Raw genomic sequence first — 12,256 nt, 5'->3', positions numbered from 1 at the left:
CCGATGGTCCAACATTAATGGTGGCTTGATGGTCTGACATTAACAGTGGCCCGATATTAACGGTGGCCTGATATTAACCGTGATCTAATGGTCCGATATTAACAGTGGCCCGATGGTCCTACAATAAAAGTGATTCGACATTAATGGTGGCCACGATGGTCCGACATTAACAATGGCCAGATAGTCCGACATTAATGGTGGCCAGATGGTCCGACATTAATGGTGGCCTGATGGTCCGACATTAACGGTGGCCCGATGGTCTGATATTAAGTGGCCCGATGGTCCGACATTAACGATGGCCCGATGGTCCAACATTAACGATGGCCCGATGGTCCTACATTAATGGTGGCTCAATGTTCCTACATTAACGGTGGCCCAGTGGTCCTACAGTAATGGTGGCCCGATTGTCCGACATTAACCTGCAATTCATTCTAAAAGACAACCTTGTAGTAATCCATGCAACACACCTTTATCACAAACAAATTGTTTGCTTTTTTTTTCAAATATGGGGCCAGCTATAAGTAACTTTCATGGTGGGGCCAATAGTTTATTAGCCTGCAACCACCATTTCTATTGACAGAATACAATGATGAATAAAGCAGTCATATCTGTATAGTAGCAGGATATGAATTTTGATGTCATGCATGTGGCATCACATGCATAGCTACATTACAAAATGACTCATTTGACCTCTAGGTCATCGTACAATGTGGCTGAAATAACAGAAATAATAGTTTTTCCCCTTAATTTTTATGGTCTGCAGGATAAAGATAATAACTAGTTAATGATGTCGGAGATATCTGCTTTATCCTGCTCAGGTTGAATGAGAAATTTCGCTCGGCAAAGTCTCGCGAAATTTCCCATTCTTATCGTAACAGGATAAAGCAGATATTGAGTCTCGCAGAATTTCCCACTTACCTTCACAGGATTAAGCCGATATCCTAGTACGTCATTAACTAGTTTCTCTATATAAATGTCATAGCTGGAGATCCTCAATGATTAATTTAACCCGTGCCTTATTTATTACTTCTTACACATGTGAATTACACCTAAATTAGACTATTTATACTTACGTCCCCTTTCATTTGTACTGCAAGCAGACCCGCCACCACCTGCTCCAACACCAGCAGCACCAATATGATATTGAACTGTTATAGTAATAATAATCACCATTAGTAGTAGTAGTAGTAGTATGTATGAAAATGTTAGAAGAAAAAGAAGAAAAATAAAAAGAAGAAACAGCACATGCATTTTAATTGTAAATTGAACATGATCATTTCTGATGTTCATGCAAAAAAAAAAAAAATGTTTTCTTTAACGACATCACTAGAGCACATTGATATATCAATCATCAGCTTTTGGATGTCAAATGTTTGGTAATTTTTTACATGTAGTCTAAGTGAGAAAACCTGCTACATTTTTCCATTAGTAGCAAGGGATCTTTCATATACATCATCGCACAGACAGGATGGCACATACCACGGCCTTTGATATACCAGTCGTGGTGCACTAGCTAGAACAAGAAATAGCCCAATGGGCCCACCGACGGGGATCGATCCTATATCAGTCCAAGTTCTTTACCACTGGACTACGTCCCGCCGATGTTCATGCAAATATGAAGTATGAAAGAAAGAAATGTTTTATTTAACGATGCATTCAACACATTTTATTTACGGTTATATGGCGTCAGTCATATGGTTAAGGACCACACAAATTTTGAGAGGAAACCCGCTGTCGCCACTATATGGGCTACTCTTCCGATTAGCAGCAAGGGATCTTTTATTTGCGCTTCCCACAGGCAGGATAGCACAAACCATGGCCTTTGTTGAACCAGTTATGGATCACTGGTCGGTGCAAGTGGTTTACACCTACCCATTGAGCCTTGCGGAGCACTCACTCTGGGTTTGGAGTCTGTATCTGGATTACAAATCCCATGCCTCAACTGGGATCCAAACCCAGTACCTACCAGCCTGTAGACAATATGAAGTATGAAGCTGTATGAACAGTGTAACACGTAAGTGTGTAAAACAGTTATGTGCTTCACACTTGCATAAACGTTAAAAAGAATTAAAGGGACATTCCCGAGTTTGCTACATTGTAAGATGTTTGCGACTAATAAAATATGTCTACGATTAAACTTAAATATTAAATATATTTTCTTGTTTAGAATATCAGTGTCTGTATATTCAATGTTTCTGGTCGTCTTAATATTTGTAAGAAGCCAAAACTGGATTTTGTCTTCAAATAATTTCGTACATACGAAAAAATCTTTTTGAGGAAATAAAATGAAATTTACCCTAGTACAAATATTAGAACAATCAGAAACACGTTTTTTATACAGCCACTAATATTTTGTGCAGAAAAATATATATGATATGTAATTAGTCGACAAAAAGTCATTGTTAGTCGATATAATATCTTAAAAATTGCAGCAAACTCAGGAATGTCCCTTTAACACATTCACCTATTATAATTCCAAGTCAATAATAATTTAATTAATTTAAAATACTATGAAATAACAATCAAACTCTTTTTTTCAGTACATTAATACATGGAATAAGGGAAATCATCATTCTGTGGTTAGGGCGGGAAGTAGCCCAGTGGTAGAGCGCTCGCTCAATGCATGGTCGGTCTAGGATTGATCCCCGTCAGTGGGCCCATTGAGCTATTTCTTGCTCCAACCAGTGCACCACGACGGGTATATCGAAGGTCGTGGTATGTGCTATCCTGTCTATGGGATGGTGCATATAAAAGATCCCTTGCTGCTAATCAAAAAGAGTAGCCCATGAAGTGGCGACAGCGGGTTTCCTCCCTCAATATCCGTGTGGTCCTTAACCATATAACCGTAAATAAAATGTGTTGAGTGCATCGTTAAATAAAACATTTCCATTCTGTGGTTCGACTTTTCCCCGTCAGAAGCCAAATGAGGGTACACTTTGTAAATCAGTCGTAATTCCTTGACCTTTATAGGGGGAATGTACATTCTTTCATTAGTAGCAAGGGATATTTTATATATGCACCATCCCACAGACAGGATAGCACATACTACGGCCTTTGATATACCAGTTGTGGTGCACTGGCTGGAATGAGAAATAGTCCAATAGGTCCACCGACGGAGATCGAACCTAGACCGACCGCACACCAGGAAGGCACTTTACCACTGGACTACGTCCCACCCCAGAAGGGGATAAATGATGATTAAACTCAAACTTGATCTGTAACAGTACATGATAAATCTATACACAAAATTTCAGCTCAATATTTCAAGGCATTGTTAAAAAACATCCGGAGATCAAACGTACATGTGTAGTCCTCTCCGGTTGACTACTAACCTTGACGTCTGTCAAAATTCTATAACAAGCAGATAACGCTGCATGTTTACATGTCAGTATGTTTTTATTTTTCATAATTCTGTACAAAATATACTCTTCATAAAACGTAGGGGAACCTGAAACATTAAAGTTAGACAGAACATACGTTTTTACCACATGCAGACATGCTAGTAAACAACGTTCAGGTCTGTTTATCAGCACACCGAAACACATTCCATGGTTTGCATATCATGCATTACAGTTTCCCTGTACACGTGCGTGGGGTATCATTCTCCATTTTGACCATTTCTAGGAAGGCCGATTAATCACTGTGGAACATTATTTCTGTTGATCATACAGTTGTTATTGTTTTGTTTTGAGTAATTTTTGTTGTTTGAATTTGCGATTTACTGATAAAAAAAAAAATTCAACTTTCAAATTTCACTTCTGATCCCAATCGTTCTTCAAGATGTTTGATGGTCATAAAACCTACTGTAATACTGAACTACCGTTTGTAATGTTTGCCCAATTAATTCACTATTATCATATAACCATTCCCCACAGCTAATATACCTTACAATTTTGGCAATTGTAAAATTCTTATTAAAGTTCCCCTACTTTTTTTAAAGAGTATATTATGTTTAAGTTTTAAATGAAGTACCTTTTATCAAATACAACATATCATGATAGTGTTTTTCTTAGCTTCCATCACTTCTATTTCTAATTCAGAGCTACTGATTGTGTTTTTCTTTGCCAACATCACTTCTATTTCTAATTCAGAGCTACTGATGGTGTTTTTCTTTGCTTCCATCACTCTATTTCTAATTCAGAGCTACTGATGGTGTTTTTCTTTGCTTCCATCACTTCTATTTCTAATTCAGAGCTACTGATGGTGTTTTTCTTTGTTAACATCACTTCTATTTCTAATTCAGAGCTACTGATGGTGTTTTTCTTTGCTTCCATCACTTCTATTTCTAATTCAGAGCTACTGATGGTGTTTTTCTTTGCTTCCATCACTTCTATTTCTAATTCAGAGCTACTGATGGTGTTTTTCTTTGCTTCCATCACTTCTATTTCTAATTCAGAGCTACCGATGGTGTTTTTCTTTGCTTCCATCACTTCTATTTCTAATTCAGAGCTACCGATGGTGTTTTTCTTTGCTAACATCACTTCTATTTCTAATTCAGAGCTACCGATGGTGTTTTTCTTTGCTAACATCACTTCTATTTCTAATTCAGAGCTACTGATGGTGTTTTTCTTTGTTAACATCACTTCTATTTCTAATTCAGAGCTACCGATGGTGTTTTTCTTTGTTAACATCACTTCTATTTCTAATTCAGAGCTACCGATGGTGTTTTTCTTTGTTAACATCACTTCTATTTCTAATTCAGAGCTACCGATGGTGTTTTTCTTTGTTAACATCACTTCTATTTCTAATTCAGAGCTACCGATGGTGTTTTTCTTTGCTTCCATCACTTCTATTTCTAATTCAGAGCTACTGATGGTGTTTTTCTTTGTTAACATCACTTCTATTTCTAATTCAGAGCTACCGATGGTGTTTTTCTTTGTTAACATCACTTCTATTTCTAATTCAGAGCTACTGATGGTGTTTTTCTTTGCTAACATCACTTCTATTTCTAATTCAGAGCTACCGATGGTGTTTTTCTTTGTTAACATCACTTCTATTTCTAATTCAGAGCTACTGATGGTGTTTTTCTTTGCTAACATCACTTCTATTTCTAATTCAGAGCTACCGATGGTGTTTTTCTTTGTTAACATCACTTCTATTTCTAATTCAGAGCTACTGATGGTGTTTTTCTTTGCTTCCATCACTTCTATTTCTAATTCAGAGCTACTGATTGTGTTTTTCTTTGCTAACATCACTTCTATTTCTAATTCAGAGCTACTGATGGTGTTTTTCTTTGCTTCCATCACTCTATTTCTAATTCAGAGCTACTGATGGTGTTTTTCTTTGCTTCCATCACTTCTATTTCTAATTCAGAGCTACTGATGGTGTTTTTCTTTGCTTCCATCACTCTATTTCTAATTCAGAGCTACTGATGGTGTTTTTCTTTGCTAACATCACTTCTATTTCTAATTCAGAGCTACCGATGGTGTTTTTCTTTGCTTCCATCACTTCTATCTCTAATTCAGAGCTACCGATGGTGTTTTTCTTTGTTAACATCACTTCTATTTCTAATTCAGAGCTACCGATGGTGTTTTTCTTTGCTAACATCACTTCTATTTCTAATTCAGAGCTACCGATGGTGTTTTTCTTTGTTAACATCACTTCTATTTCTAATTCAGAGCTACTGATGGTGTTTTTCTTTGCTTCCATCACTTCTATTTCTAATTCAGAGCTACTGATGGTGTTTTTCTTTGCTTCCATCACTTCTATTTCTAATTCAGAGCTACTGATGGTGTTTTTTTTTGCTAACATCACTTCTATTTCTAATTCAGAGCTACTGATGGTGTTTTTCTTTGCTAACATCACTTCTATTTCTAATTCAGAGCTACTGATGGTGTTTTTCTTTGCTAACATCACTTCTATTTCTAATTCAGAGCTACTGATGGTGTTTTTCTTTGCTTCCATCACTTCTATTTCTAATTCAGAGCTACTGATGGTGTTTTTCTTTGCTAACATCACTTCTATTTCTAATTCAGAGCTACTGATGGTGTTTTTCTTTGCTAACTTCACTTCTACTTCTAATAGATAGCTTACTGCCTTGAGGACCTTTCTATTCTTCTTATATATACCAAATAGTCCAAGGAACCCGGCCACAAAGAGGAAAACTGCGCCGGTGACCAGAACGGAGGCCGCACCTCTCAGCAGTCCCGGGTCACTTTCGTAATGTTTCCAGCGCACCGTGGCCAGACCTGCCATCCCACTGCTTACCTCCAGAGCCTTCACTCCTACGCCACAGGCCACCATGCCAAGGATCTGTTATATAATTGAAAATAAATAATAATCATTAATCAGTGTACGATTTTGGTTTAAAAACATTTAAGTGTCATAAGGACTCCCTGTTTGCAAATATTTAGAGCCCGCCACCAACCCAGCGAGCCCTGCCACGTGTCTCCAGTACAACAGAAGATACACTAAATGTTAAGCATGAAACCATGGAAAAGATTGCTATTCAAGACTGTGGGTTCCCAAGATTTCGAGATATATGTTGACTATGTCATTTCGAAGAATCAAATGTAATTTGTACAAATAATTTTTACGAGGCATGCAGGCTCATATGCTAGCCAAGCTAGAGAGTCCTATATGATTTTTGCGAGCCATGCAGACTTGTATGCTAGCCAAGCTAGAGAGTCCTATATGATTTTTGCAAGCCTCGGTCTCGTATGCTAGCCAAGCTAGAGTCCTATATGATTTTTGCGAGCCTCGGTCTCATATGCTAGCCAAGTTAGAGAGTTCTATATGATTTTTATGAGCCTTGGGCTCGTATGCTAGCCAAGCTAGCGAGTCCTATATGATTTTTGCGAACCAATCGGTCTCGTATGCTAGCCAAGCTAGCGAGTTCTATATGATTTTTGCGAGCATCGGTCTCGTATGCTAGCCAAGCTAGAGGGTTCTATATGATTTTTGCGAGCCTCGGTCTCGTATGCTAGCCAAGCTAGAGAGTTCTATATGATTTTTGCGAGCCTTGGTCTCGTATGCTAGCCAAGCTAGAGAGTTCTATATGATTTGAGCCTCGGGCTCGTATGCTAGCCAAGCTAGAGGGTTCTATATGATTTTTGCGAGCCTCGGTCTCGTATGCTAGCCAAGCTAGAGAGTTCTATATGATTTTTGCGAGCCTCGGTCTCGTATGCTAGCCAAGCTAGAGAGTTCTATATGATTTTTGCAAGCCGATCGGTCTTGGACCCTCCTGAAAATTGCACACTGATAATATTTAACAACACCCCTAGCACAGACCTTCATTTTTGAAAACCCCAGGAGTGCTAAAAATCGCACTCCTCAAAATGCTTACGGGGGTGGGGGGGGGGATCACACACCTCAAAATGCAGGCAAGAGACCGAGAGGAATTGCACCCATGAACATGATTAAGTTTGAGGAGTAATGATTTCTAAATTAAATATCTTAAGGGTTAATGTTTTGTGTTTTCAAAATAAATATCCTAATTTAACTAATATGATGGTTATTCTCAAAGATGAAGGAATGGGCAAGAAAAAGAAACACCATGAACACAATATTTATCGATTTCTTATGTATTATATGCATATCATGTTGCATTACAATTCTGAATCATGATTGCCCATTGGACTACATGTATTTCTCGTTCCAGCCAGTGCACCATGCACAACTGTAATATCAAAGGCCGTGGTATGTACTACTCTGTCTGTGGGATGGTGCATATAAAAGATCCCTTGCTGCTAATCGAAAAGAGTAGCCCTTGAAGTGGCAACAGCAGGTTTCCTCTCTCAATATCTGTGTGGTCCTTAACCATATGTCCGACGCCATATAACCATAAATAAAATGTGCTGAGTGCATCGTTAAATAAAACCTTTCTTTCTTTCTTTTTTTCTGAATCATGATAATCTGTTGATTATTTATGAATAAGGAATTGAAACTGATTTGTTTGTGCTTATTCTGTTTTATTTAAAACAAGTACAATAATTTTGGTTTTCATCACAGAATGATATGATTTCTCCATGGACACAAACCTGTGAACTGAATGTAAAAGTGTAATAACCACATGACACATGGTTATCACATTTATCATGATATCATAATATACATGTTATGTACCTGCAAATTCTTTATTTAAAAAAAAAAAAAAAAAAAAAAAAAAAAATTAAATGTAAAAAAAAACCCACCTCAAACAGAGAAAATGTCAACATCTATTGTTTTCTACCCTAATATATCTGACTACAATTTTTATAAATATATTTTTTTACAAACAGGATTAGCTTTCATTTTCGGTGTACTGTAGTTATCACGTCATTTATTTTACACTCGAATCGTAGCAACTCATTAAACAAAACAAAAACAAACAAACAAACAAACAAACAAACCTAATGTAAATTTAATTTTAAAATATACATGCTTTACACTCGGTAAATTGGAATTACTGAGTTGAAATAAAATCGGTGTGTTTGTTTCAGGTGCCCCTCAACCGATCACATGTACTTGAAATCTGACTCTACCAAGGTCAATCTTCTTGGCTTTAAATCACGTGGCAGTATCGTGAAACAGAAAGTAGAAATGTCTGGAGTACGTCGCTATGCTATTAACAAAAACAAAACCTGCTTTACTAAATTTGTTTGTTGTTGGTGTACGCGTTTACTGTGATATCAACATGTATAAACATACATATAGAATTATTGGACAATGCACCTATTATTTTTTCTGCACGTGATCAAAACAACGACAGTGTAAAATAAATTTTGCCATCATTACCTGCATTGTACGAAATTAAACAAAACAAAACAAAACCAACGAGATCTTAATAATAAGTGAACTCCTAGCTGACTGGCTCAGTGTAAACATAACCAACCAATAGTGTTTCAGTTGATAAAATGTATTTTAGGAAGTTCATTGTGAACAGAATGGAAAGGTTTGTGGCGTTGTGGATTGGATTCAATAAACAATTAAGCAGAGTTTAAAAAAATATAAAAATACAAGCGTGATTTGTTCAATTTAGGGGCACATTATTTCGCGCCCGTCAGATTGAGTTGACGGGGGTTGACAGGCGTGTTAGCGCTCGTGCCCGTCAAAAACGAAGGTCTGCTAGCATATTTTAAGCAAGGAGCATTTTCAAGGCTATATATATATACATGTACTATATACATGCCTTGAGATATATATACAGGTATATATATACGTATATATATATATATATATATATATATATTTATATATACAGGTATATATATATGTATGTATGTATGTATGTATGTATGTATGTATGTATGTATGTATGTATGTACGTATGTACGTATATATATATATATATATATAAACCTAGTGCCATGACCTCGATTAATTTACATCTAATTTGCAAAGTTATCAAATTCTTAAAATATGTGATCTTAAAAATATCACATACTTTGATTGCAATGAAAATGTAAGATATATGATAAATATATATATATATATATATATATATATATATATATATATATATATATATATATAGCTCAGAGTAAACAGAAAATGTCACCAAATTAACCATTAAAATTCAAAAGTGGCAAAAACACACTTTCCTTTCTAACAAAATATTAATAATTACATTAAATTCTTTTGCCAAATTGAAATAAAATTTGGCAATTGTTTTCAAAATTTGCCATTGGCAAATGTGGTGAGTGGCAAAGCAATGCAGTTGCTGTCTATGAGAATTGTGTGGCAGTCTCCCAGATTTGCAGACATGTATCCTAGTATAGCGATTTGTGATGCAATACTAAACAAAATTGGGTGGGACATATATAGTCCAGTGGTAAATTAAGCGCTTGCCTGATGCGTGGTCATTCTGGGATCGATCCCCGTCGGTGTTCCCAATGGGCTAATTCGTGTTCCAGTCAGTGCACCACGACTGGTGTATCACAGATGATGGTATATGTGCTATATTGTCTGTGGGATGGTGCATATCAAAGATCTCTTGCTACTAACAGAACAATCGTAGTGGGTTTCTTCTCTAGGACTGTATGTTCAAAAATACCAAATGTCTGACACCCAATAGCTGAATACTAAAAATCAATGTGTTCTAGTGATGTCGTTAAACAATGGAAACTTTAACTTTTTAAGGTTATGCAAATTTGTAATCTGTAGAGAACTCCGTCCAATACATATTCTATTAATCAAACAATCTATATACTTACAAAATATGATATACAGATTCCACAGAAAATACAGATATAAATTCTGTCTTTTAACTGTTGAAATATTTCAATCTTAGGAATTTGAATCTTAGGTAGGCTAAAAAAGAAAAAGCAAGAAAGAAGTATATATAATAATTATGTACATATTGGCCAGTAAGGCCTTCTGCCCCTAAAATAGTATTATACATATAATACAAACGGAGCCCCAGCTCCCTCCCCCTGCTCCGCTGTGCCTGAATTTAAAAGAAAACATTGATTGAAACATGTTTTTGTCAGTCCTCAGTTGTACGATATTATAGGTATTAAAGTCACATGATTGTCACAGCATCTGCTGGCAAAACTCGCTTTACACATACTTGCCGTATAAGGTTTAACATATAATTATCTTCCTGGATGTCTGTTTATATATATTTATTAAAACTCTGAATATATTAAATATTTGTTAACCAATTTTTTCACCATTCTGATTCATGTGCTCAACTTATAACACAATTCCCAGACAACAGAATTAATGTATTCGTTGTACAAAAATACTATCTGTTAACACTGGTTCTCAAGGATTCCATTTTGTAATTTACCTTAAAATATTTAAAATTATTATGTACAAGTACATGGTTAGTTGACCATGATACATAAAACACTTAAAAGTTTTGTTTCAGAAAATTCTGGCTGTAAGCTATACCACTAAATGATCCACTCACCGAAACAGGTCACATAGTTAACAGTATTTACGGCCGATGCATATATGCTCTTCAGTTCTTGATGCACGTGCGAACTACTTTGCTACATAGCAGCCATTTTGGTGCTCATTTGAAGCGAAGAATTAATTAATACTCCTAAAAGGATAGCAATTTTGATAATGTCCGTTTATAAATATTGTTATACTTTAGAATCGAATACTTATGCTCACCGAAACTGGTCTCACTACACTATGCGCTACTTATTCAACTTTCAAAACATACAAAAAATACCAGTTTGAACAGTATTTTCTTACTGCATTTTTGGCAAAAAAGATGTGCACAATGTTTTCAGACTTTATTTTTAAAGCTGAATATTACCCAGAACACGTTATTGTGCGAGATATTATTTTTTTAAAAATTGAACATGAACAAATATTGGACCTCGTACCATACACCACAGGTATCTCCAACTAATAATGCTGAATGTGTTATAGTTACGTTATATAATATGTAACTATAGTATTAATACTAGGGATTTCTGTTTAGGGGTACTTGTGCCATGCACTGGTACCCTCCAACCAATAATGCCGAGAATGCTGTAGTTACGTTATATATATAACTATAGTATTATAGTCTGTCCCACGGGGAACACTTTTTTCATACTATGGAATTTACTACAAGTTATTTATTTCTGTGCAGATTGTTTTCTAAATTGCACACAAAAATAGTATATTTTTGTTATTTTCAAAACACTTTTTTTTTCTTTTTCAATTAAATCAAACTGAAATTATTTACAAAAATCATTTTTGTAGGATGGGACAGACTATAGTACCTTTTTTTTGTTGGGGGTACCTTAGTTCATCAAGATTAACTTTGGCTACAAGTGCTTGCTTGCTTGCACTTGTAGCCAAAGTTAATCTTGATGAACTAGGGGTACCTGTGGTGCCACACACACACACACACACACACACACACACACACACACACACACACACACACACACTAAAGAAGCTGATGTCGAATTAGTTCAAGGTAAACATATACGGTCCGGGTTTTTTTTTTTACATTTTGACATCAAAATAATAAATAGCGTGCCGAAATGTTTATCTTGATTAACGTCTGATAAAAAACAAACAAAAAACCCAACAACAAGAAGTTGAACAACAAACTCTTGAAGTCTGAACAGTTCGTTTGGGAGTTGAACTTGTTCTAGTTCACGAGGGTAAGGGAATGTCTTTCTTCAACGTAAGCTTACCCCATGGCTTAAAAGGACATTCAACATCTAAAAGTTGTTTTTTTGTTGTTGTTTTAAATAGATAAACAATTGAATAATGTCATTATTTATGTTCGTAAATTGCGACAGCAAAACTGTAGCCGTTATATTTCTTCTTTATGATGTTCCACCGTCGTAAAATGCGCATTGGGTAGTTTTAGTTTTCTCTT

The 12,256-nt window shown here is 35.9% G+C and overlaps 1 protein-coding gene across 2 annotated transcripts in view; it reads right to left on the bottom strand.

Moving 5' to 3' along the window:
* Positions 1 to 12,199, bottom strand: part of LOC121376938 (tetraspanin-1-like) — a 32,032-nt gene extending 19,833 nt beyond the window's left edge. For both annotated transcript variants that reach the window (XM_041504746.1, XM_041504747.1), the window contains exons 1-4: positions 12,069 to 12,199; positions 10,134 to 10,230; positions 6,034 to 6,252; positions 1,074 to 1,148 (exon numbers count right to left, since the gene is read on the bottom strand). In XM_041504746.1, coding sequence (XP_041360680.1) covers positions 1,074 to 1,148; positions 6,034 to 6,252; positions 10,134 to 10,230; positions 12,069 to 12,073 — 396 coding nt within the window. In that variant the 5' untranslated portion in view covers positions 12,074 to 12,199. The remainder of the gene's footprint in view (positions 1 to 1,073; positions 1,149 to 6,033; positions 6,253 to 10,133; positions 10,231 to 12,068) is intronic.
* Positions 12,200 to 12,256: the final 57 nt, after the last annotated feature.

Source organism: Gigantopelta aegis, chromosome 7, assembly GCF_016097555.1.
Source record: "Gigantopelta aegis isolate Gae_Host chromosome 7, Gae_host_genome, whole genome shotgun sequence".
In the NCBI taxonomy this organism is placed as follows: Eukaryota; Metazoa; Mollusca; class Gastropoda; order Neomphalida; family Peltospiridae; genus Gigantopelta; species Gigantopelta aegis.
The sequence above is the reverse complement of the archived record's forward strand: the minus strand, read 5'-3'. Positions and strand labels throughout refer to the sequence as shown.